Below are 26259 nucleotides of genomic sequence, written 5' to 3' on the forward strand. Positions count from 1 at the left end.
TGGTCTATCAATGAGAGAGGCTGGTCTGAGTGTGCAATCCAAATCTGTAACGCTCAACAGTGGCATCTATTGTTAGACATTTCCGGCAAAACAACAGGTAAGATGTGCATTCTGCAAGGGCATCTGACTGAACTGCACATTACAGAAGTAAATTGAGCAAAGCCTCCAAACCCACTTGTGTGTAATTGTTTTTGTATTTCTACTAGGTAGGATTTTCACTGCTGTGCAGGAAACTGCAATCGTTGATATGGTCATCAGAAACAATGGCATAAAACTCACAGAGATTCAGGACAGAGTGTTGGCAGACAACATTACATTTGGAAATATTCACAATGTAAGCATAACAACTATTTCTAGAGTCCTGAAACAACATCAAGTCAGGATGAAGCAGTTGTACACTGTCCCCTTTGAGAGGAACTCTGAACGAGTCAAGCAACTCAGGAACCAATATGTCCAGGTAAGATTACTATAAAATACAGAACTTGTTTTGAACAAAACCAAACAGGGCAGGGACACACAATGGCATGTTTTTAGGTATAATGTAAACTGCCATAATAGCCTAACTCTTATGTCGCCTTGTGGATTTATTTTAGAGAGTCATGGAGATTGAAGCCAGGCAAACACCCCACATATTCATCTTTGTGGATGAGGCTGGTTTCAACTTGGCTAAAACACAGAAAAACACAGCGAGGAAGGAATGTGATTGGGAAAAGAGCTACATTGAATGTCCCGGGCCAGAGGGGTGCCAACATCACAATGTGTGCAGCAATATCCTCTGATGGATTGCTGTTACACAAACCGCTAATTGGGCCATACAACACCGAGCGTCTCACTTCATTCCTGGATGACCTCTATGGAAGGGTTGTGCCAGGTGAGGAAAGGGTTGCAGTGAGGCGAAATCGTTTGTAATTGTATGGGACAATGTGGCATTTCACCACTCCCGTGTAGTCACAGAGTGGTTTGCAGCCCATCCCAGGATGGTGTCACTTTTCCTCATGGAGGTGGAAGGTTTATGACCACCATCCACATGATCAAATGTCCCTCCTGGACGCAATGAATGCTGGATGCCTGGACATATCTGCAGAAGATTGCCAAGGATGGACCAGGCATGTCAAAAGATTCTTTCCTAGATGTATTGCCCAAGATGACATGTGATGTGGATGAGAACCTGTGGCCAAATGCAGAAGACAGGGTTGACTGTCATTGCTACTGTATCTGTATCGGTAGATGGTGTATATACAAATACTTGTATTTTGGAATCAGTCAATGCCAAAAAATGACATAAAACATATTGAAGCATATTGCATCATGTCTGATTCATTCCTGTAACATATACTGCATTGAATTCTAAACAGTAGAGAGGTGTCATTCTTGTTCTGTTAAGACATTTTCCATGCTTTTCTATAGACCTGTCAGAACTCTGTAGGCCCACTAGGTGTTCCAGCTCCCCTGGTTGAGAACCATTGTTCCACAGCCTCCTGTCCCATCCTCAGTTGAGGGAGAGCGACATTCTTTGAAACTCTATATCAAAGACCTGGAAGACTTTGAATTGGCATGGCTACACCCTGCCTTAGAAAAACATTCATGAGTTTCATGAGGGAGGAAAAAGGACCTTAATCACTGCAAGTCTGTAGAAGATTGATACTTTAACTCTGCATAACAGGCTTGTAAAATACGTTGTTTTTAGTAGTAGGACTCAAGGAGAGGATTCACAGTGTATCATGGAGTCTCTCATATGATATTCTCTCCATGAGTACAGCGTGTGTGTGTGTGTGTGTGTGTGTGTGTGTGTGTGTGTGTGTGTGTGTGTGTGTGTGTGTGTGTGTGTGTGTGTGTGTGTGTGTGTGTGTGTGTGTGTGTGTGTGTGTGTGTAAATGTGTGAGTGTGTTTGTGTGTGTGTGTGTGTGTAATTGTGTTTTGCATCTGTGCCATAGTGTTCCGTGAACCTTGTGGACTCTCTTCTCCAGGATACCTATGGATGGGTCCTACCTCTCTCATGGACACGTTTTTTAGGGGAAGACCTGCATGTTGACATGATCAAAGAGTTCGCGAGTGGTGGCCTGCGGTTACTGATTACTGTAGAATGGATGTTATCGTTTCAGCCAATCAACATCCAGGATCCAAACTACCTGTGTTATAATACCTCTTTGAGATAAAGGTTTGATCTTAGACCAAAGTCCAGTCAGTGAAATCCTCTGCCGCTCTAACACATCTCTCCATCTCCTCGTGCTGCTGCACTGGTAAAAACTGGCATTTTTTATTTTCGTTTATCAATATATTGTATTTCACAACATTCCTTGTGTTAGTGTGTTGCCCACAGTATGTTGACTGATTTGTTTGATCATTTGTATAATGACTACAGCAACAGGAGGATAAAAATATTATTTGATGCTTAATCTACATAGCTGCAATGACATTTGTTGTACCTAAGACAATTAGGTTCTCCAGGTTTTGATAATCGCAGTAGTCAAACTCAGATCTTGCCATCTGTCTATAGGTCCGCTGGTTCCTTCTACATTTACCTGTGTCAACTGCGGAGGTCATCATGAGTGTTGAAACTAAGGCACCGCGGGAGCTTTGCTGCTCCAAACTGAAGGTTGGTGTTATAACTCACAATATCATCACCCTGAATCTCTGTGACGGTAACTAGTTGGTAGTCATTTCATCATCAGGGCATTCAGGTTAGTAAGGACGTATGCCTCCTAGTAGATGATGATGAGAAACAGTAAAATTAGATGCACTTGGAAACAAACATTTGGAACTTAATAGTGGTCCACACAGAACTTGCAAGGAGAACATTCTGGTGTCTCTTTTGAAAAATACGTATCCTGGAAAGAGAAAAATAAAGGTTAAATAAGATGAAATAAGCCTGATTGAAGTATTGGCCAGACAGGCAGAAGCTAGGGAATTAGTGGCATTATCTTGTGGAAGCCTTTATGTTCCACATAGGAATGAAGACGACTGAGTAAGTTAAGTATTGAAAGGCCGTCTGGCTTTTATATTTGCTGCTGTTGACTATGGCAAATGGGATTACAGTGATTGTGTAAACCTAGTCCATGGATAGCCTCTGACCCAGACCTTTACCGAGAGCTTTTAATTGTTTATTCTCTTTACAGTCCGTTCCAGTATTTTACAAAAAACCACCAATTGACTAATAAAAGAGCAAACAAACTCTTAACTACCTGTATATCTGAACTGAAGGAACTGGAGGGGAGGGATACCAAATAGGTAAATAGGTGAATAGGTAAATAGGTAAATAGGTAAATAGGTAGGAGAGGTGGAGAGAAGGGGGCAGATACAAGAGTACATTCTTTTGGTGTGTCATTCAACAGCCAGACCTGTAAAATGACAAAGCAGTTTTTCAACCTAAACATTTTGTTGAAACACGGTGTTTGCATTTATTCAGCCATACATACTGTACACACACATACCTTCACTTATAGATGCGTACACAAATGATTCCCTAGAACTGACTGTTATGATGGTCGATAACCTTTGTTTGTTATGACTCCATAACTCGGGCGACGTGAGCACATGGCTGGATGAAAATGGGTCAGAGTCTTGTTTTCTGTGTCTGGGTATTACTCGTTGTCTTGAACTACAGTAGATGTTCTGTCTTATTAACAGAACTGAATGTAGGACAGGGGAAGTGGTGTCAAACAAACCATACTCATGTTTTCATGACCCCTCTGGGTAGATTTAGGATATCAGTTTACCCTTCCCAAACCCCAAAATGAACCATAGTCTGGGCAACACAAATCTGGCCTCAGATCAACATCTAGACTCTAGGGACATTGCCTTCATCGAACTCTGCTTTGTGTTCATTTTCACAGCTGCTCCTGGTTTCCCTGTCCTTTGTGTACTTCGCCAAGACCTTTGTGGGAAGCTACATGAAGAGTTCTATCACTCAGATAGAGAGACGCTTTGACATCCCCAGCTCACTCATAGGAATCATCGATGGCAGCTTTGAGATGGGTAGGCCTAATTTCCTAAGTACTTAGTCCTAAAGCCTTGTTTGCCCAGGGCCCGAAATCAATAGATGATGTTTATTGTTCTTCAGGAGGACATCAAACCCTGGCCCCTAGCCCTATATACTTGTCCTGAACATCTGAAAGTGTGTAAGCAGTACAGTTATAGGGCTCCACCTAACCATACAATGTTATTTTTTTGTATTTTTATGTGTGGTCTTGCTGCACAAGCAACATTCCTCTGGGACAAATAAGGTTGAACGTTAAAGCCCTGTGATGGGCTATGTGGAATTTTCAACATTTTGCTCACAATCCTTTCAGATATACAATCCAAGAAGTATAGGGGTTGATCTTATTCTGAACAATAAAAGCCTTCTAACTTTAGTTCCATAAACATTACTCATTGGCTATGCCATGGTTGTCTGTTCTCTCTCCTACCAGGTAACCTGCTGGTGATAGCATTTGTGAGTTACTTTGGGGCGAAGCTCCACAGGCCCAGACTGATAGGGATTGTCTGTCTCATCTTGGCTGCTGGGGCCTTCCTCACCGCTCTGCCACACTTCTTCCAGGGACAGTAAGTCTACCTCTTATTTGGTTTAGACTCTAGACTATGTATATTTGTGCATAGTATATACATGTAAGTAAACATAAGGCGTGACAAAGATTTGAAAGAAAATCTTAACACTTCTTTAAGAAGTGGTACAAAAAACAACAAAGAAATGCTTGGGTATGAAGAATGGAAATGTGGCTTCTCAAAACCACCGTATCACTTTATAGAGGAAACATACATTTAATTTCTTTCCCATTCAGGTATGTATGAAACAACCCTGTCACATATACCTGAGGAAAACACTACAGAGAGTATTCTGCCTTGTCTGTCCAACACGAGTCATCTGGTCATAAATGATCAGGCTACAGCTGCGAGTAAAGCAGGTAACGAGTAAATCACCATCACAGCAGCATCAGAGTCAGGCTGCATCTGGGTACCTTGAACAATATATTATTCCTATGAATTTTTGTGTTGATACAGTATAACCGCCAAACCAGATGAGGCTAGTGGGAGAGGCTAGTGGGAGGGGCTATAGGAGGACGGGCTCAATGGAATACATGGAATGGAATAAATGGAGCGGTATCAAACATATGGAAACCACGTTTGACTCCGGTCCATTAATTACATTCCAGCCACTACAATGAGCCCACCACTGTATAATTCCTCCCACCAGCTTCCACTGCGCCAATCTCAGATAAATGGTGCGCCACAGGTTAAAAGCTTGCCACAGGGTCTCCCGAGTAGTGCAGTGGTTTTAGGCACTGCATCACAGTGCTTGAGGTATCACTACAGACCCAGGTTTGATTCCAGGCTGTGTCACAACTGGGAGTCCCATAAGGCGGTGCACAACTTGGCCCAGCATTGTTAGGGGAGGGTTTGGCCGGAGGGGCTTTACTTGTTTCATCGTGCTCTTGTGGTGGGCCGGGCGCCTGCAGGCTAACTTCGGTCGTAAGTTAAGCAGTGTTTCCTCCGACACAATGGTGCGGCTTGCTTCCGGGTTAAGCGGGCGGGTGTTAAGAAGCGCGATTTGGCATGTCAAGTTTCGGAGGATGCATGACTCGACCTTCGCCTCTCCCGAGCCCGTTTGGGAGTTTCAGCGATGAGACAAGATCTCAATTGGATATCCCAAAAAAGGGGATAAAATAAAAAATAGTTTGCCACAAGGTATTTTTTTATAGAGCAGCACTGTGTATTCAAGACCATTTTACCCTTAAGTTGATCCTATCCTAGTTTTATAAGCCATTTTATTTCAGAATCCTGGTTCTAGGAACCCAAAATGGTGTACTTTTTTGTTTTTCTCCTAGCCCTAACACACCTGATTGATGAGTGGATTAGTGGAAACAAGTGTCTTATTGCTAGGGCAAAAACCAAAATGTGCACCCCTTTCGGTCCCCAGGATCAGGATTAAGAAACCATGTTCTAAACAGAAATTGTGTTCCCACAGTGTGTGAGGAGGCAGGCTCGTCCATGTGGATCTATGTATTCCTGGGTAACATGCTGTGTGGGATTGGTGAGACGCCTGTCATGCCTTTAGGAGTGTCCTACCTGGATGACTACGCCAGAAAGGAGAACACTGCCATCTACCTTGGTTAGTAAAAAACACTTTCAGGTGTACCATATCAACACTGGATAGTAAACCTATTTTTATACTACATTGCTCCCGGTTGAAGTTTCACCTAGATGTAGGTCTAGGAACAACTTCCCCTCCTCAATCCTAAGCTTAGTGGGGGAAATGAAAACTGACCCAAGATCAGCATCTTGGGCCAACTTCACCCAACACCTACCACATTCAAATTTTAGCTGTTACTTGATTTGTATCAAACTGTATTTTAGTCTGGCAAATCATGTAAACCTTGGTTAGAAACAACCTCTTCAGGCCTTCCATATCAAAATCTGCCATCCTACAAATACCAGTAGCTGATTTAGATGTATCAGCTACAGCAAACCACATGACAAACGAATCTGGCCAAACTACTGGACTGACTTCAGTTAAATCTATTGTCTTTTCTGTTGCTTGAACTGTATCTGAACAACTCTCTCTGTCTCCTCTGCCTCAGCGTGTTTACAGACTGTTGGCAACCTGAGGCCCGTATTTGGCTTCCTGTTTGGATCCTTCTGTGCCAAGATCTATGTGGACATTGGCTCTGTGGATTTAGGTCACAGACCCCTGAATTAACAAATCCTACATTGTCTATTTTATGTAAGCTGGGTTGTATTTATATGTGAACATCAATATTGTATTTATGGCGGAATATGTGTTACTAATAATCATGTTGCATTTGCTTCATTTTATTAGTTACTAATTTGTTAATCATTCTATTTGGGTTGAATCTGAAGTTAATTAACTTCTATGATGTTGCTAAATCATGTGAGGGTAGTTGTTTGTGTATGTGTCACGTTCTGACCATAGAAAGCTTTTATTTTCTATGGTAGAGTAGGTCAGGGTGTGACAGGGGGTTTTGTCTACTTTATTTATTTCTATGTTGGTTCTAGTTTCTTTTTTCTATGTTGGGGTTCTAGTTTCTGTATTTCTATGTTTTTTGGGGGGGATGATCTCCAATTAGAGGCAGCTGGTTATCGTTGTCTCTAATTGGGGATCATATTTAAGTTGTTGGTTTTCACACTAGGTCTTGTGGGAGATTATTTTGAGTAAGTGTATGTTGCACCGCTTCGTCACGTTTTGTTTATGAGTTTATGAGTTTATTTGTATGTCTTGCATAGTTTCACAGTTAAAATAAAATGTGGAACGATACACACGCTGCGCCTTGGTCCCATTCTTCAGACAGCCGTGACAGTATGGTTGGTTGCAGACTGTTTTGCTACTGAATATTACAGTATGTATTTTTGAATTCTTTCTGAATTGTGTTATTTATTGTTATTTCCAGATTTTGGGCCGTCTTTGAAAAGGCTGTTCAGCAACAAAGTCTACCTGCTGATCATCCTGATGTCCCTGGTGGCAGTCAACAGCTTCATAGGGATGATCACCTTCAAACCCAAGTTCATGGAGCAAGTCTACGGTCATTCTCCCTCCAAGGCAATCTTCTTTATAGGTAGGCCACAGTACAGGAGGCACGTAAACACGCACACACACACAGGCACACGCATTGACATACACACAGACACTTTTTCTCTCCTTCATTCAGATGAAAGCCGAAACAATGTTGTCATTGAAAGAACATGTGCTTGAGACAAACAGAGATAATCATGACTAAAAGTCAGTTGTGTGTGTGTGTGTGTGGGCGGCAACTTTAAACTGAAAGAGCACTCTGAACTGTTATTAGATTACTCACCACCACTTGTCAATGAGTATCTAGCTCATACTGTACATGACTGTCATGCAACACTTTTCCCACACAACTTACACTCAGCAGTAACATTAGTGTTTTTACAATACTCTGCTATGCATTAGTTTTACACGTGCTAGACATTATAAATCACTAACACATTTATCAATCTATGCTTCCTAACTAAATATACTGCTCAAAAAAATAAAGGGAACACTTAAACAACACATCCTAGATCTGAATGAAAGAAATAATCTTATTAAATACTTTTTTCTTTACATAGTTGAATGTGCTGACAACAAAATCACAAAAAATAATCAATGGAAATCCAATTTATCAACCCATGGAGGTCTGGATTTGGAGTCACACTCAAAATTAAAGTGGAAAACCACACTACAGGCTGATCCAACTTTGATGTAATGTCCTTAAAACAAGTCAAAATGAGGCTCAGTAGTGTGTGTGGCCTCCACGTGCCTGTATGACCTCCCTACAACACCTGGGCATGCTCCTGATGAGGTGGCGGATGGTCTCCTGAGGGATCTCCTCCCAGACCTGGGCTAAAGCATCCGCCAACTCCTGGACAGTCTGTGGTGCAACGTGGCATTGGTGGATCGAGCGAGACATGATGTCCCAGATGTGCTCAATTGGATTCAGGTCTGGGGAACGGGCGGGCCAGTCCATAGCATCAATGCCTTCATCTTGCAGGAACTGCTGACACACTCCAGCCACATGAGGTCTAGCATTGTCTTGCATTAGGAGGAACCCAGGGCCAACCGCACCAGCATATGGTCTCACAAGGGGTCTGAGGATCTCATCTCGGTACCTAATGGCAGTCAGGCTACCTCTGGCGAGCACATGGAGGGCTGTGCGGCCCCCCAAAGAAATGCCACCCCACACCATGACTGACCCACCGCCAAACCGGTCATGCTGGAGGATGTTGCAGGCAGCAGAACGTTCTCCACGGCGTCTCCAGACTCTGTCACGTGCTCAGTGTGAACCTGCTTTCATTTGTGAAGAGCACAGGGCGCCAGTGGCGAATTTGCCAATCTTGGTGTTCTCTGGCAAATGCCAAACGTGTTGGGCTGTAAGCACAACCCCCACCTGTGGATGTCGGGCCCTCATACCACCCTCATGGAGTCTGTTTCTGACCGTTTGAGCAGACACATGCACATTTGTGGCCTGCTGGAGGTCATTTTGCAGGGCTCTGGCAGTGCTCCTCCTGCTCCTCCTTGCACAAAGGCGGAGGTAGCGGTCCTGCTGCTGGGTTGTTGCCCTCCTACGGCCTCCTCCACATCTCCTGATGTACTGGCCTGTCTCCTGGTAGCCCCTCCATGCTCTGGACACTACGCTGACAGACACAGCAAACCTTCTTGCCACAGCTCGCATTGATGTGCCATCCTGGATGAGCTGCACTACCTGAGCCACTTGTGTGGGTTGTAGACTCCGTCTCATGCTACCACTAGAGTGAAAGCACCGCCAGCATTGAAAAGTGACCAAAACATCAGCCAGGAAGCATAGGAACTGAGAAGTGGTCTGTGGTCTCCACCTGCAGAACCACTCCTTTATTTGGGGTGTCTTGCTAATTGCCTATAATTTCCACCTGTTGTCTATTCCATTTGCACAACAGCATGTGAAAAATTGTCAGTCAGTGTTGCTTCCTAAGTGGACAGTTTGATTTCACAGAAGTGTGATTGACTTGGAGTTACATTGTGTAAGTGTTCCCTTTATTTTTTTGAGCAGTGTATATATACATGGGACACGACAAGACGAAGGACAAAGACGTCTGACTGCTACGCCATCTTGGATCTCATGACTAAAGGTCTAAATGTGTTCTGAGTTACTCTCAACTCCTATCTTGTTTATTAACATATACATCTCTCTTTTATAACACAAGACTCTCTTTAGGAGCACTATGTGTTTCCATAGGGATAACATATGTGTAGAACTCCAATAAACACTTCTGAATGTTATATACCAGGGGTACTCAAGTACTATTTGAGAAGGTCCAGTCACACACATTTCCTAGGTGGCAAAGGACCAGATTGATAATGTAATTTATCGGCGTAGTAACAAACCCATGCGACCCCAAACTGTTCACACCCCTCTTGTTGGCGGAGAGAATGTTAGTTTTAAAGCTAATTTCCCTTAATTCTACACATTTTGCATGGTCCAGAGATTTGTTTTGCTGTTTTAAAGCTAATTTCATGCAATGATATGCATTGTTCCATGTCTTATGTGTGTTTATATGATATATGACCCCCACGGGGTCAAAGCCTGACTGAGTAGAAAACATTTAATAAATATTTATTTTTTGGAGTGGACCTGCGGTCCGTATTGACCCCGTTCTGGGTCCGGATCCGGTCCGCCCGTTGACTCGGGAGGTTATATACTATACCACACAATCGGGTATGTTAATACTGGGCTGGAGCAAAAACCTGCACCCCCTGTGGGTCGAATGAATAACCAACATTGATTAATTTAAAGTCACTGTTTCTGCTTCTGTTTTTTCATCTTCTCCTTCCTCTGTTCCACAGGAGTTCCAGAACTGCACATGTATGGGGTTGCCGAAGTGGGGGCTGGTGGCTCCACCAACCAACATGTCAGCCATCTTGGGCCAGTGCCCCAGGAAGAGTGACTGTGACAGGATGTTTAAGTTCTACATGGCTGTCTCTGTCCTGGGGGCCTGCGGGGTCACATCTGGATACATCGTCCTACTCAGGTAAGACAAGACAATAGGATGGATGGAACTGCCCACCTGGGATTGGAATCACTTTTGTATTGATTTGTTTGCAACCTTTGTTTACCCTCAATGTGTTGCTTTTGTTTTGTTTCAGATCGATACACCCCAATTTAAAATCACTGGCTCTTGGAATGCAAACATTGATAGTCAGAACTCTGGGTAAGTAAGAGAAGTTTGGAAGGTAAGTAAGAGAAGTTTGGAAGGTAAGTAAGAGAAGTTTGGAAGGTAAGTAAGAGAAGTTTGGAAGGTAAGTAAGAGAAGTTTGGAAGGTAAGTAAGAGAAGTTTGGAAGGTAAGTAAGAGAAGTTTGTTCATACCTTCCACAAACTTCCACAATCTTAGAACCTTGTGGAACATTCTCAAAATGTTACAATTTCCTTCAATTTTTATGGTTGAACTTGAGGAAGTAAAACACTTCAGTAACTTGTGTGTGTTTGCAGGTGGAATCCCTCCCCTATCTACTTTGGAGCTTTAATTGACAGGACGTGTCTGAAGTTGGGTTTTAAAGCGATGTGGGGGTCAAGGAGCATCAGGTACAGGTACATTCAACTGATAAATGGATGGATGGACTTTAAAATAACCTCTGTCCCTTCTCTCCCCTATATAAAAACGTTCCTGGGTCTGATCTATGGTCTATATGGCCTGAGCTACCTGCTGTGGGGGGTGCTGTACCGGCAGCTGACCAAGCGGCAGAAGAAGTTGGCACTGCGAAGCCAGGCCAAGGCTACAGCACTAGAGGCCAACGGGAACAACAATCACAATGGACATGCCATGGTCAGCATCTTTAAGAACAAAGATGATCTGGACAGGGACGGAGAGAGCACTATCTGAGATACCGAAAAGATGTTTCCAAACCAATGGTTTCTGATCCTGTTTTATGCCATGCACATGATCCACCCAAAGTGTTTTGGGGTATTTGGTGACCCACTTGTCAAATTAACAAGTAGATTTTTTGCCACAACTCGGTACGGTCTTAAGCCAAGATCCAGTGCATTGGTAGGAATTGGTCGCTATTTGGGAAACACTGATTTTGCTGCTGGACTTCTTTGACCACAGCCCTGATGCATTTACCATCCTCTTAATGTTATTAATGCAGTATTCAAAATATGATCCCAATGAAGTATTTCTCCATATGAGTTCATTGAAAGTAGTTTGCCAATCACAACCCCTATTACGTGTTTCCTTCTCCCCCTTTCCTATCTGAAGGATCCGTGTACATACTATAAACCAAAAACCTCTTACAACTGCTTTCAAAACTCGACTTCTGTCCTATTTCGATTGCTCTCTTGTTACATACACCTGCCCCCTTAGCCCACTCAGACACTCTTGACACCCATTCCAAATGGGAACTACAAATGTGGCTCATGCCGACATTGCAATACCACTATAAAAACATCCTTCTTCAGACACCCACATACAGGTCGAACAATCCCTGTTAGGGGTATCATCTCACGCAAGACAAAGGAAGTATCTATCTCATCACCTGCTCATGTGGGAAAGCCTGTGTAGGACAAACAAAAGACAATTAAAACAATGCATAGCTGAACACCACAGCTCAATCAGGTGTAAGAACATTGACTATCCAGTAGCAGCTCACTTTGTTGAAGCTAACCATCCTATCTCCTCCCTCAAATACACAGGTATTGAGCATGCTGCACTACCAAGCTGTCACGTCCTGGCCAGTATAAGGGTTAATTGTTATTGTAGTTTGGTCAGAACGTGGCAGAGGGTATTTGTTTTATGTGGTTCGGGGTGGTGTGTTAGTTAGGAGGGCGTTTGATTATTTCCGGGTTTTGAGTTGTGGTCTATTTCTATGTTGAGTCTGGTTTATGTATGTCTATGTTAGGTTGATTAGGGTTTGGGACTCTCAATTGGAGGCAGGTGCTTCCTCGTTGCCTCTGATTGAGAGTCCTATATATGTGTAATTGTTTGGTGTAGGTTTTGTGGGAGATTGTTCTTTGTCTAGCATGTATGAGCCTGAGAAGACTGTTCGGTGATCGTGAGTTTGTTTTATGTTCATTTTGAGTTAATAAATGAACAAACACAGTCCTGCTGCATTTTGGTCCTCCTTTACCGACGACAACCGTGACACAAGCAAAGGAGGTAACATTGAGATCCTACTACTACAAAGGGAGGCTTACTGGATATCCTTTCTAAACACATTGACCCCTAGTGGTCTGAATATTAACTTTGATCCCAGGCCCTGTCCCCTGGTTGGAATACGGGGGTCTCACTGCGGTGGCGGTCAGCGCTCCTCTTCTGTCGTCCCCCTGCTTCCTTAAGGGCCTCCTGGATGGCCCTCCAGGTCTCCTTGGAGCGCTGCACCCAATCCTCCACCGCAGGAGCCTCGGTCTGGCTCTGATGCCACGGTGCCAGGACCGGCTGGTAGCCCAACACACACTGAAATGGTGAAATGTTAGTGGAGGAGTGGCGGAGTGAGTTTTGGGCCAGTTCGGCCCAAGGTATGTACCTGGACCACTCCCCTGGCCGGTCCTGGCAGTACGACCGCAAAAACCTACCCACCTCCTGGTTAACTCTCTCCACCTGCCCATTGCTCTCGGGGTGATAACCGGAGGTCAAGCTGACCGAGACCCCCAGGCGCTCCATAAATGCCCTCCATACATGGGACGTGAACTGGGGACCCCGATCAGAAACGATGTCCTCCGGCACCCCGTAGTGCCGGAAAACATGGGTGAATAGAGCTTCCGCAGTCTGTAGGGCCGTAGGGAGACCGGGCAACGGGAGGAGACGACAGGACTTAGAAAACCGATCCACGACTACCAAGACCGTGGTATTCCCCTGAGACGGGGGACACCCGAACAGGGAGAGGAGTCACCCTCGGCAGGAGTCGTGACACCGGGAATGCTTACAAGGCCCTCCCCCCCTCCTTTCGGCAAATCTGACCATGAATCCATCTTGCTCCTCCTGTCCTATAGGCAGAAACTCAAACAGGAAGTACACCGGCTTCGTACTATTCACCTCTGGTTTGACCAATCGAAATCCACGCTTCAGGATTGTTTTGATCACGTGGACTGGGATATGTTCCGGGTAGCTTGTGAAAATAATCTAGACGCATACACGGATACGGTGACTGAGTTTATAAGGAAGTGTATAGGATATGTAGTACCCACTGTGACTATTAAAACCTACCCTAACCAGAAACTGTGGATAGATGGTAGCATTCGCAACCATGGAAAGGTGACTGGTAATATGGCAGAATATAAACAGCGTAGTTATTCACTCCACAAGGCAATCAAACAAGCTAAATGCCAGTATAGAGATAAAGGGGAGTCGCAATTCAATGGCTCAGACACGAGACATATGTGGCAGGGACTACAGACAATCACGGACCACAAAAGGAAAACCAAGTCGGTTAGGACATCTACTTTGTGCATGACAGAAGTAATTTTTCCAACAATTGTTTACAGACAGATTATTTCACTTAGAATTCACTTTATCACAATTCCAGTGGGTCAGAAGTTTACATACACTAAATTGACTGATTTAAACAGCTTGGAAAATTCCAGAAAATTATGTAATGGTTTTGAAGCTTCTGATAGGCTAATTGACATAATTTGAGTCAATTGGAGGTGTACCTGTGAATGTATTTCAAGGCCTACCTTCAAACTCAGTGCCTCTCTGCTTGACATCATGGGAAAATCAAAAGAAATCAGCCAAGACCTCAGAAAAAGGATTGTAGACCTCCACAAGTCTGGTTCATCCTTGGGAGTAATTTCCAAACCTCTGAAGGTTCTACGTTCATCTGTACAAACAATAGTACACAAGTATAAACACCATGGGACCACGCAGAAATGTGTGTGTGACACAACTCATAATAACGTATTACTTGTTTAACAACAATTACAGTCCATCCATTCTGGTTTACAATACATTTTAACTTTCCACTAATAATAACTATAAGTATAATGTAAAACAGCATTCTATAGGTTGAATGATGAGTGTTTCCAGTTAAACCCATTCCTCAGTTGAACCACATGTAAAGTGATGTGCTCTACAATACATTTCTTCTTGTTTGTCTCCCTACCAGCAGACTCTGTCTCTCCACCCGCAGTCTCTCTGATGGACTGTCTCCACCTACCACCGTGCACCAAATTCTCAAAATGTGAATCTGAAGGCTGGTGATGCACCGCCTGAGTCTGAGCTGGTGTGGCTGGACAGTAAAGGATTAAATCTCAAATGTAAAAACTGTTCAAGGGTGTGTTGACTTTCATTAGGCACTGTATAGCCATTGATTCTTGAAGAAAATAAGTTATAAATGCTTGTTGAGCTTAGTTTAAGTGTTCATCCCCATCAGAACCAAACATAGACCTGTTTAACTGAAAACAAACACCTTATAGCCTCAAAACATGGTTAACTTGAATTTTTATATAATGGATGGCCAGACCTTGCATCTGGGCTCCTGAGAGGCGCAGCGGTCTAAGGCACTGCATCTCAGTGCAAGAGGTGTCACTACAGTCCCTGGTTTGATTCCAGGCTGTATCACATCTGGCCGTGATTGGGAGTCCCATAGGGCAGCGCACAATTGGCCCAGCATTGTCTGGGTTTGGCCGGGGTAAGCCATCATTGTAAATAAGAATTTGTTCTTAACTGACTTGCCTAGTTAAATAAAAGTTAAAAAAATAAAATAAAATACAAAAATTCCAGGAAATTGATCCGAGGTCTTTGGGGCCCGCCAATCTGGGTGAATCTGTGGCATCTATGGACAAATGTCTTTCAACCCAATATTTTCCAGACTAGTATTTCAAACAACTGACCAATAAACATTCATGTGGGTGTAGTCAGGCACATAAATGCGTATAAATCAGACGCGGATAATTGTATTGTAACTAAACGTTGTGCACATGTTCCAAACCCTGTCAAGACTCCACATATGCAAGCTTTCAGATTGACCACACGGTGGTGCCACAACAGGAACATATTTATATCTCTTGATCTGTTTGACTGAGTGTTGAAATTGAAAACCTCTGTGGTTGTTATGTTGTGTTCATGTGCTTCGCATTTGAGGTCTGGATTGTCATTCCTAGGATTTTTGTGTGGTGTCAAAATCTGACTAATTGTTGTAACTAATTTTTTTGCTCTTTTTTTCTGTTATTCAAAGGCTGTGTCAAGAGAAACACTTTCACATCCAAGGCTACAGACGGAGAGACGGAGAAGTTTGTCATAAGGTGGCTGCAGCTTGCACCAGAAAGAGACTGGGGCAGAAAGGAGAGGACCAAACACAGCAACGAAAGGGCGGATAGACCCAGAGAGACATCGATACATTTACATACACACGTACATGTAAGGGATAAACACTGAAACTTTGTACATTATATGGAAATAATGGACGACTTGGACTGCCCGAGTTTATTAGTTCCAGATAATGTACAGGGTGGAGGCGTTTATCCCGCTAACGCCACATTTGCCAAAGAAAACAAGCTCACAGTTACTGATAAAAATTACATGTTTTCATTGAGATTTAAATGTTGATAAGTAAATTCATACTATTTCATCCTTCCACTAAACCTGGTTGTTAGTTCTATTGGTAAACTTTGTTTACCCTCAATATTATCTTTGTTCTAAAAGTTGTAATCTATCTTTTGCAATTGAATAATATTAGTTCGAGAACATATTAGTGGTGATGGAATGTTGTTGGTTGTACTATTTTTTACCTTGTAAAGCCCTGTTTTTAAGCAATCTTGTGAATTAATATAAATACTTATTGTCAATATTGAGAATGCTGTATATACAGTACTGTAGACAGTGGTTAGGACATTGTTATACTGTAATGGTGATATTTTGTTGTGCCGTTGTTAACCTATTCTTGCCATTTTCAGTGATGTCCAGTGATTTGTAAATTGGTCATTAAACAAGTGTATAAATCCTAGTAAATCATTTGTGTGGGGATTGTGCCCTCTTGATACTTTACTTTCATCTCAACAATTGATATGGCTTCAACAACTGGTGAAAATAAGCAGTAACCAATATCACCAGCAGGCTGCACTGTCTACAGAAAGTATAACATCTGCTTTGCACTGATATTCTGCTGAACAGTACAGTGAAAGGAAAGGAATGAAGGTCAACTAGACCTTGAGTCTGCAGATGCATTGTAGTAAAAAACAACACAAAATCCACCTAAGTGTTAAACCTGTATGTTCAATATATATCTTAAGCTGCAGTACCTTCCTAACATCACCCACTGGCCCTTCCATTACCTACAGTATGGAACTTAGACATACAAATTTGTCTCTGCCATGCAATTTGACAAAAGTGTGAAGCAATAGTAAGGTCTCAACACAAAGGGCACTTTCCCTTGGTTGGTGCCCAGGAATGTGTCAGGTTCTTAACTGTTAATCCCTAAAACTCCTGTTGGGGCAAAGCTGCTTTCAGGGCGACCTGTCTGCCTGCACCACATGCATGCTGGTTAAACATGCTAATAACACATTCCCCTGACTCAGACCCAGCTGAGTCCACCCATTGGGACACATTTGGCCGAGCTGGTTTTGTAACCAGCAATGTTGCCTTCTTGTAGTCCTCTTTGACAGATGAAATGCTTAACAAGTGCAGCTGAGGTTTTTGTGGTGTACAAAACCTGCAGCCTGCACTTGCAGGTGCCCCCAAGGACCTTAGGGGTGCTTGATGTTTTGCATCCAGAAAGGTTGGTTTTGAGGAAAACAGGCTGTGTAAAAAAGGGAGATGCTGTGCAGCCTCTCAAGAGGTGACTAAGTTGATTTGTCTATCTCTCGCTCTCTCTCTCTCTCTCTAGCTCTCTCCACACTCTCTCCACTTGTTTCTATCTAGGCATGTGTGTGGAATAGAAATGTGCCAGGCCTTTTGTTAGGCCGGTCCTCAGTACCTCCACTGCCACCCGCTCATAGAATAGGGGCTCAGGCTCAGGGGGCAGAGAGTAGGAGGGGAAAGGTCTGCCACCAGAGACAAGGAGGGAAAGAGGCGGAGCCTCAGCTGTTTGTCTGGGATACACAGGAGGAGAGAGGAGCCCCAACTCAGGTCAGGTATTTTAACATTTATCCAGTCAGGTTCTGTGTGTGTGTGTGTGTGTGTGTGTGTGTGTGTGTGTGTGTGTGTGTGTGTGTGTGTGTGTGTGTGTGTGTGTGTGTGTGTGTGTGTGTGTGTGTGTGTGTGTGTGTGTGTGTGTGTGTGTGCACACGCATGCGTGTGTATGTGTGTGTTTTGGGGGTACTTGATTGATTCTGACTCTGCTATTATGAGACTTCAGGTTGGAGTGCTGAGAATTGGGAGGGGAGAAAGAATTAGCCAGGCTAAATGTGGGGGGGGATTATCAGAAAACAGAAAAGGTGCTAGTGCCTTTGTCCAGCTATGCTCCCTGCTTCCACTATCTAACTCATGTACATATTTGCATTGTGTTGACCTGTGTTTCCTATTGTTACTAGCATTCAAATGAAGCCAGAATCATCTTCGTCATCTCAGAACATGGATTTGATTTCCAGTACCTGACAATAACTGTGCCGAGGTGTTTGTGAATAGCCACTTTTGGATTCTCATACTCCAGAGGTAAGAGTTATTAAGGCAGTATTTTCTTACTCATATTAATAGGCTACCATGCTCAGTTTGGGGCTAATTACGGTCGTGTAGGCTCTCAATGTGTGTGTAAAGAATCAAGAGTGTTTAGTTGGGTCTACTCGACCTTTATAAAACTATTTGTTGAATGGTTTGAAATCCATTGAAAGCTGCTTTCAATTCATGTTGGCTCTGAATAAGTCTTGACTGACACATAGCTTGTTTTGCCAAGGAAAGTGAAAACGACTGAGGGAAAGTAAAATGGAAAATAAATGGAAAAGAACATGGAAGAACCTCAAAGAACATTGCCTTTTCAAGATCATGTAACATCAAACATAACATCAAAATGCATCTTATATTCCTGCCCTTACAGAAAAACCACATTATTTCACTTGTTGAAAGTCACATGATTTCACATGTGACATTTTATGTGAAATCATGTGAAAACATGTTTTGGAACACTTCAAGTGATCCCGTTTTCACATGTGTAGTTTCGTGTAATCACATGTTGCTTTACATGTTATCACATTAACTTCACATAAGATCACGTGGTCACATGAAAACATGTTTTTGGAACACTTCACGTGTTCACGTGTGAAATTCATGTGTTTTTTTGCGTAAGCGTGAGCAAGCTGAGAGGCAGTGTGCTGTCCTGTATCTGACTGGATAGAATGGGTGATCCAGCGGAGGACAGAGGGAAGCTGACCAGCCAACAGGAACTGTGTGTTTCTGACAAGCAGGCCACCAAACGCCCCTGCTGTTCCACACTCAAGGTGCTTAATAATGCTTTAAAATGCACACAAATGAATGTGCATGCACTCTGTCTGCACACGCATCCCCGCATGCGCACACACACACACAGACAGATGTGCGAAACATATGCACTCACGTCGTTCCCACGTGTACACATTGGCACGCACATAAGCATGCACACACACACACGTTGACAAACAACCATCGGCAAGCACATACACACGGACAAACACAGACTAATGTTCTCTCCCTTGTGTTTGTCAGCTGTTCATCGTGGCCCTGTCATTCGCCTACTTCTCCAAGGCTCTGTCAGGGACCTACATGAAGAGTGCCATCACTCAGATAGAGAGACGCTTTGACCTGTCCAGCTCTCTCATCGGACTCATAGACGGCAGCTTTGAGATGGGTATCAACAATAGCATTGAGTTGCTTGAGAATTCATGTAGATATTCACTACAGTGTGATCAATTTTTGTTGTGATTCAATTAGTCTGCTCTCAATACCGTTCCGTTTTGTAGTTGTTCCTATTAATTGATTATCTGGCAGTTTGTCCATAACTCTACTGTCAAACCCCTAACATTGTTTTATGTGTTTTATGTGGTAGCCTGGAACCCAAACTGTTATGCTATTTTTAGTTTAAAAAAACAGAGCTTAAATTTGCGTTTCCAGGCTACTGTAGTGTTGTGGTTTCTTGCAGGTAACCTGCTGTTCCTGGCTGTGGTCAGCCATTTTGGGGCAAAGCTGCACCGGCCCAGGCTCATCGCTGTGGGCTGTTTCCTCATGGCCGTAGGATCATTCCTCACAGGCCTGCCACACTTCTTCATGGGACGGTAAAACAATTGAAATACTGGTTAAACTATACTTGTAGAGATACTCCTATACGGTTGATAGTTTCACTTTAGAAATTAAGAAATGCATGCAGTTGTTGATTCAACTCGGTTAACTTAGAACTAAAGTCTTGCGTAATTGGTCAGCTGCTTGATTATGTTATGGGGCTATACATGTTAACAGACGGGATTAAGAGAGGCTATAAGAAGGAGCGTAATCGGAATGAGGAGCTCCACCTTCTCTCTTTACAAGTTACGGGCAAGTCCATGGGCCAAATGTCCCCTCCCCTTTCGAAATCAGCTAACACACAAAATAACCAGTAACAAAAAAAAAAAACACAGAAACTACTGCTGCTCGTTAGCCTACGCATCCCATTCCTTCCTGGCAGATTCTACATAATCAGTTGTGTTTTTCGTAGATCTGTCCACGAAAGATTAGTTGTTGATCAGTGTCTCATCTCAACGAATCATATCTTTGTTACACTTAAACTTGAATACTTATTCATCATAAGGCCTGCAGAACATGACATGACGACTAACTGGTCTGTCTCTTCTACAGATACACATTTGACACAGTCATCCAAGGCTCAATGAATGACAGTGTCAGTATAACTCCATGCCTGGACCTTCTAAAGCAGACAGACATCCCTGAGATCCAGAGGGAGACATCTTCGGACAGCAACACAGGTACCAATCACAGAGAAACAGCTTCACCTGTCTCTACCACTATAATTGTACCTTCCTGCAGTAGTCTCGCTTGGCCTGACTTGTCAAAGGCTGAACTAGCATGAGACTTTACTTACAATACTATTTCTGCAGGCCCTACAGAGATGCCTATTGGCTTCATAGGGTACCATGGTGCCGCGTACAAGTTGTACATACATCGTCCCTGATAAAGGAGGTATACTGTGTACCTGTGTGTCTCTGTATGATTCCCTCTGTAGACTGTGTGAGGGACTCCAGCTCCCACATGTGGATCTATGTGTTTCTGGGGAACGCTGTGAGGGGGATAGGAGAGACCCCCGTCACCCCACTAGGCATCTCCTACATCGACGACTTCGCTAAAGCTGAAAACTCTGCTTTTTACATTGGTGAGTGAATTCCACTCACAGCAGAGATGAAGCCACTGTGTATGTGTGTGTGTGTGTGTGTTTGTTAACCGTACAATGAGTGTGTGTCATGTATTGTAAATATGTCATGACTAGGTTTTGCATTTATTGAAAGTTCTAGGAACTTTGCATCCCTAGTCATGACATATGTACAGTAACTGAGTAGATCGTGCTGTAGGCCTAACTGTGTGTTTTATGATTGACAGCATGTCTACAGACCATCACACTGCTAGGTCCCATGTTTGGTTTCCTGCTGGGGTCGTTGTGTGCCAGTCTCTATGTAGACATTGGATATGTCGATCTGGGTAAGAGAATCACATACTGTCCACATTATTGTGTTAGGGTCCTTTCTACTAAGCAATGTATATTCATTTTGGATCCAAATGAATTCAAAACCACTCAAAAATACTCAAATAATTCCCTTTATGTTATTTGTATTCTCAGTATAGAACGTGTATCAGTGCTAATGATAGAGATGTCTCTCACATCTTCCAGAGACTGTGACCATCACTCCCAAGGATGCCCGCTGGGTGGGGGCCTGGTGGCTGGGTTTCCTGGTCTCCTCGGTCATCATGCTCCTGTCAGGCATCCCCTTCTGGTTTCTGCCCCGCTCGCTGCCAAAGCAGGGAGAGGAGAGCAAGCTGCCCCCTAGCACCCCTACTCAGGATGGGACAGAGAACAGCGACGCCACCTCACATCAGGCCATGACGCTGGCTGAAATTGCAAAAGGTAGTCAGACTTTCATTGGCGATTTACAGATAGCTTATGAATAGAGCCCAACGTTTTTCTCAGTCACTCAGGTCATGTGAACAAGAAAAATGCCTGGCCCTATTTATGATGTACTGGAAGTTGAATCCTGTGCCTGTCTTTTATGATGGACATTTATATTCCAATACAGGAACCATACATTATATACAGGACCCTCTAACAGTAAATAATAAAGACTCGAAGCATTCACATAACCCAAACCAGAACAAGTAACTGTGTTGTATGTTTTTCTCGTATATCTTCAGGTTTCATACCGTCACTGAAGAAGCTGCTGAGCACACCAGCGTACTTTCTGCTTCTATGTGGCAGCCTCCTGAAGTTCAACTCCTTCATTGGCCTGCTCACGTTCAAAGCCAAGTACATGGAACAGCAGTTTGGCCAATCAGCAGCCAGAGCCAACTTCCTCATTGGTTAGATACTGTAGCTACATGTTTCTCAATCAGCTACCGTCTTTATAAATCAGCTATGGCCCCTCCGTCAACTATGGCCCCTCCGTTTCTGCTTCGTTTTCATTGTAAAGTCAAACTCTATTGGTTGGATTGGACCTGAGGTTTGGGTCAGAGACAGAGAGACAAGGGCTGCGTTTAGACAGGCAGCCCAAATTATGATATTTTTCCACTAATTGGTCTTTTGACCAATCACATCAGATATTTTCACATCCACTCTTTTTCAGATTTGATCTGATTGGTCAAAAGACATATTACTCAAAAAAAAGATCTGAATTGGGCTGTCTGTCTAAACATAGCCATAGAAACCTGGACATGCTCCAACTGAAATGTTCCCTCCTGTCAGCATTGATGTTGAATGGCATTAAATAAATAAAAAATGTTCTCTCTTGTCCCCTGTAGGTTTGTTGAAGCTGAGTAGAAATGAAACTCCAGTACACTGGTGATCTAATGCATCTTTAGATGCAGTATATATATTGTTCTGGTAACACTATAGATGTGTGAGTATTACTTTTCCAGGTGTGTTGAATCTGCCTGTGGTTGCCGTGGGGATATTCCTGGGCGGTCTACTGATGAAGAGGTATAAACTTGGCGTTGTGTCTGGAGCCCAGCTGTCTTTTGTCACCTCTTTCATGGCCTACCTCCTCCTCCTTCTACAGTTTGGCACTAAGTGTGACAACGTTCAGGTGGCTGGGCTGACCGTGTCCTACAACGGGTAAATATGACATCTGGTTGGTTGGTTGGTTGGTTGGTAGGTTGATTCATTCATTCAAGCATTGACTTCATTAATTTATATAAAAACAAAAAAGGTTTTGATCAATGGAATATGAGGGAGAGTGAGACCAAAACACACATGGGCTTGTGCCGGGGCTCCCTCTTGTGGGAATATACAGTATGGTTGTTACTGAGCCAGGATCCCTGGCTGTTTTGTCACTGTGCCTATGTCATTGATAGTTCAGCAACAATTATTTAAACATCATTATGATTGGCAGCCATTTTCTCTGTCCCCCAGGACCCCTGGTGTGGTGTACAACGGCAACCTGTGGTCAGAGTGTAACAGTGACTGCTCCTGCTTGGCTGGGGAGTGGGACCCTGTGTGTTCAGAAAACGGCATCACGTACACCTCCCCCTGCCTCGCAGGCTGCTCCAGCTCTACAGGATACGGCAAGAACACGGTACAAATACTATTCATGTACTGAGTGTACAAAACCTTCACAGGGATGCTGGCCCATGTTGACTCCAATGCTTCCCACAGTTGGGTCAAGTTGGCTGTATGTCTTTTGTCTTGATGCACACGGGAAACTGTTGAGCGTAAAAAACCCAGCAGTGTGTCAGTTCTTGACAAAAACTGGTGCTCATGGCACCTACTACCATACCCCGTTGAAAGGCACTTAAATATGTTGTCTTGCCCATTCATCCTCTGAATGACACACATACGCAATCCATGTCTCAATTGTCTCAAGGCTTACAATAATTCCTCCTCTTCATCTACACTGATTGAAGTGGATTTAACAATGACATCCATAAAGGATTATAGCTTTCACCTGGATTCACATGGTCAGTATATGTTATGGAAAGAGCATGTTTAATGTTTTGAACACTCAGTGTAACTCATTGGCATTGAAAAAAGTTATTTTCAACAATTACCTTGGGTCTTATCTCCCACCCGGGACGAAGAGGACTAAGTAAGTCATTGCTGATTGGCAGTCAAGTATTATTTTGATGTATGGAAAAAAAGATGTTATTCAATTCCCATGTAGAGAAGGTTTTGTCTGGTAGTTGTTCAATATGACATCAACACAAACACAGGATATGGGGTATTACATCATTACATACTAGGCCCTACTGCCCTGAGACAAGGCTGTAGACTCCTGTGGCTTTGACAGTCATGTCAAAGAGCAAATACTTTACCAGATCAGATCAGTGGAAGTCCCTCAGGATAACCCTAACCCTTAGACATGGGTTTGGTGAGTCTACAGCACAGGAGGTTGGTGGCACCTTAATTGAGGAGGACGGGCTCCTGGTAATGGCTGGAACGGAATTCCATTCCATTCGCTCCGTTCAAGACATTATTATGAGCCGTCCTCCCCTCAGCTGCCTCCTTTGGTTTACAGCCATGTTGTGTCTATTGTTTGAACTACAAGGTGTAAATAATTGACATTGTGTGCTCTTATCTCCACTGAACTATGTTGACACTGTGAAATAGTAGAAAAGTATGTGATAGGTGCACTCTCATAATTGCAATAAGAGTACAACATCAGTCATCATCTAACTGCGAAATGATCAGCAAACTGTAAAGATAAAAAAATAGGTTACAAAATAGTGAGAAAAAAAACAGCTATATACTGTATATATAGAGAGAGAGATTATAGACCATAACAGAGAAACTATAACTACTGTATTTGTTGTTGTTCTACAAGGTATTCCACAACTGTAGCTGTGTGTTGTCCTCCTCTGCACCAGAGGGCAGTATGTCAGTAATATTAGGCCAGTGTCCTCGCAGCAGAGAGTGCAGCCGCAGCTTCACATCCTACATGGCTGTGTCCGTACTCAGCTCCTTTATCAACTCCCTTGGGACCACGCCTGGATACATGGTCATCATACGGTCAGTCGCCATGTTCCAATACTTGTGTGACCAACCGGGGTTGGAACCTGGGACACCTGCTGCCACAAGACTGTGTTAGACTGTGTATGACTGTGCATGTGATGTGTGTTTGTAGGTGCATCAAGCCCGAGCTAAAATCGCTGGCGTTAGGTATCCAAACTTTGGTGATGAGAACCCTAGGTAAGTCTCAATTTTCTCTGTTGTACGTAAAGACCCCTTGATATCATAGAGGTCCTTAATACAGCGTACTGAACTCTGATCTCTTTGTAGGGGGTATTCCAGCACCAGTGTACTTCGGGGCTTTGATTGACTCAACATGTTTGAGGTGGGGGATCAAGAAATGTGGGGGCAGAGGTGCCTGTCGAATGTATGACTCTGATATGTACAGGTAAGTTCATTGTGTGTGTGGGCTCGCGCCAATGTGTGCGTGTGTCCGTGTGTGTGTGCATACTCTGAGGTGTGTTTGAATATGAATGAGCAGCAGTGTTGTGATGTGTCCTATCCCGTCCTTGCAGGGTGATCTTCCTTGGCCTCATCACATGTCTCAGTGGCTCCTCCTACTTTTTCATCATCGCAGTCATTGTCCTGCTGAGGATACAGTTTAGGAGGGAGGGGGACACAACCACGGGACAGCCCCCACACTCATCGCTAGAGATCGAACTTCAGACTCCCCCCAAAACCACTGAACCCCTCAACACACCGAAAGAAATTGAGGTGCACACCCCTAAAGAGGGAGAACGAGAGGGAGAGCCGGAACAGGATAACTCCCCCCAAACTCAAAAAGACACAGAGGAGGAGGAACTATCCAACACCCAGGGAGAGAGAACGAGTGACCTCAGTCGAACTCGCAGCCAGAAGGAGGAGGTGGAAGAGATGTTTGATAGAAGAGAGGAGATTACTCCAGATGCCATCCCTCCTGCTTCTGGGAGCAAGGAAGAAGCGAAGCCTTCTGATCAGGCCAACGAGCAGGCAGAGGGAGAGGTCATAGTGATTCACACCCACAGAGAGAAAGACAACCCACACAACCTCTTGGCTGAGATGAACCACACAGAGGTAGAGGCAGAGGGCCTTCAGGGCTAGCCAGTCAGCCTGCCTGCTCTGATCCTCAATTCAATTGTATTTAAACTCATGTTCATTAAAGATTTGTACTCAAGAATTGAAATGTGCAATTTACTTAAAATTGTACTTTTTCACTGTCTGCAACCCTCAGGAAGCAGGGTGAGTCTGGATCTCCCTTTTACTGGGCAAACAACTTGCATATCGTCATAGACTAGGCTGAAACGTTAACCTTGCTTGAATAAAACAATGCATTTTGATTAAAGTTTTTGGTTGCACCTCAACGTTGGTTGAGCGCCCTCCATTTTTTGGTCAAATAATACTGTAATAAATAAAAATGTAATAAGTAAATTATTAAAAGCATTAAAATCGCAATTGGGATGTTTCCCACTTATTTACACAACCTACTCCACACTTGCAAAGTAAAAGTTTATAGACATTTTCTGAAATGAATTAAGTAGTAAACAGAAGAAAAGCAGAATTGAAGCCATTTATAATGCAAATAATTGAATGGTCTATGGACTTTCCACTTCTGAAAGTCTGATGAATAATTAATATTGATCCTCCTCTTCCTTGTGGCAGGAGCAGCAGCACACTGCCCTCCAAAGCCTGCAA

The 26259-nt window shown here is 43.5% G+C and overlaps 2 protein-coding genes across 4 annotated transcripts; both read left to right on the forward strand.

Moving 5' to 3' along the window:
- The first annotated feature begins 3837 nt into the window (after nt 1-3837).
- Nucleotides 3838-10779, forward strand: LOC106609090 (solute carrier organic anion transporter family member 1C1-like). Its single transcript, XM_045722511.1, has 9 exons — nt 3838-3975; nt 4410-4542; nt 4663-4667; nt 4779-4901; nt 5963-6106; nt 6576-6691; nt 7397-7568; nt 10337-10521; nt 10637-10779. The coding sequence occupies exons 1-8, from the start codon at nt 3891-3893 to the stop codon at nt 10435-10437; spliced, it is 879 nt and encodes a 292-aa protein (XP_045578467.1). The 5' UTR covers nt 3838-3890; the 3' UTR covers nt 10438-10521; nt 10637-10779.
- A 6727-nt stretch (nt 10780-17506) lies between these two features.
- slco1e1 (solute carrier organic anion transporter family, member 1E1) lies at nt 17507-26019 on the forward strand. Of its 3 annotated transcripts, none has more exons than XM_014207563.2 (16): nt 17507-17549; nt 17954-18074; nt 18703-18853; nt 19098-19239; nt 19531-19663; nt 20220-20347; nt 20605-20751; nt 20976-21074; nt 21265-21498; nt 21783-21947; nt 22503-22698; nt 22996-23158; nt 24404-24588; nt 24704-24768; nt 24859-24976; nt 25104-26019. In XM_014207563.2, exons 3-16 carry the CDS (start codon nt 18752-18754, stop codon nt 25666-25668), a joined length of 2442 nt encoding a protein of 813 aa, XP_014063038.1. In that variant the 5' UTR covers nt 17507-17549; nt 17954-18074; nt 18703-18751; the 3' UTR covers nt 25669-26019. The 3 variants fall into 3 exon arrangements, with proteins under 3 accessions (XP_014063038.1, XP_014063037.1, XP_014063036.1); XM_014207562.2 differs by having other exon boundaries at nt 17509-17554; XM_014207561.2 differs by lacking the exon at nt 17507-17549 and having other exon boundaries at nt 17696-18074.
- Nucleotides 26020-26259: the final 240 nt, after the last annotated feature.

This window comes from Salmo salar, chromosome ssa07 (assembly GCF_905237065.1).
Source record: "Salmo salar chromosome ssa07, Ssal_v3.1, whole genome shotgun sequence".
NCBI classification, from domain to species: domain Eukaryota; kingdom Metazoa; phylum Chordata; class Actinopteri; order Salmoniformes; family Salmonidae; genus Salmo; species Salmo salar.

Coding starts and splice junctions, on each gene's coding strand:
- LOC106609090 (XM_045722511.1), top strand. CDS start 3,891: ATGAAGAGTTCTATCACTCAGATAGAGAGACGCTTTGACATCCCCAGC. Junction 3,976..4,409: donor CGATGGCAGCTTTGAGATGG/GTAGGCCTAATT, acceptor CTCTCCTACCAG/GTAACCTGCTGGTGATAGCA. Junction 6,692..7,396: donor TAGGTCACAGACCCCTGAAT/TAACAAATCCTA, acceptor TATTTATTGTTA/TTTCCAGATTTTGGGCCGTC.
- slco1e1 (XM_014207563.2), top strand. CDS start 18,752: ATGGGTGATCCAGCGGAGGACAGAGGGAAGCTGACCAGCCAACAGGAA. Junction 21,075..21,264: donor CATTGGATATGTCGATCTGG/GTAAGAGAATCA, acceptor CACATCTTCCAG/AGACTGTGACCATCACTCCC. Junction 23,159..24,403: donor CAGGATACGGCAAGAACACG/GTACAAATACTA, acceptor TTGTTCTACAAG/GTATTCCACAACTGTAGCTG.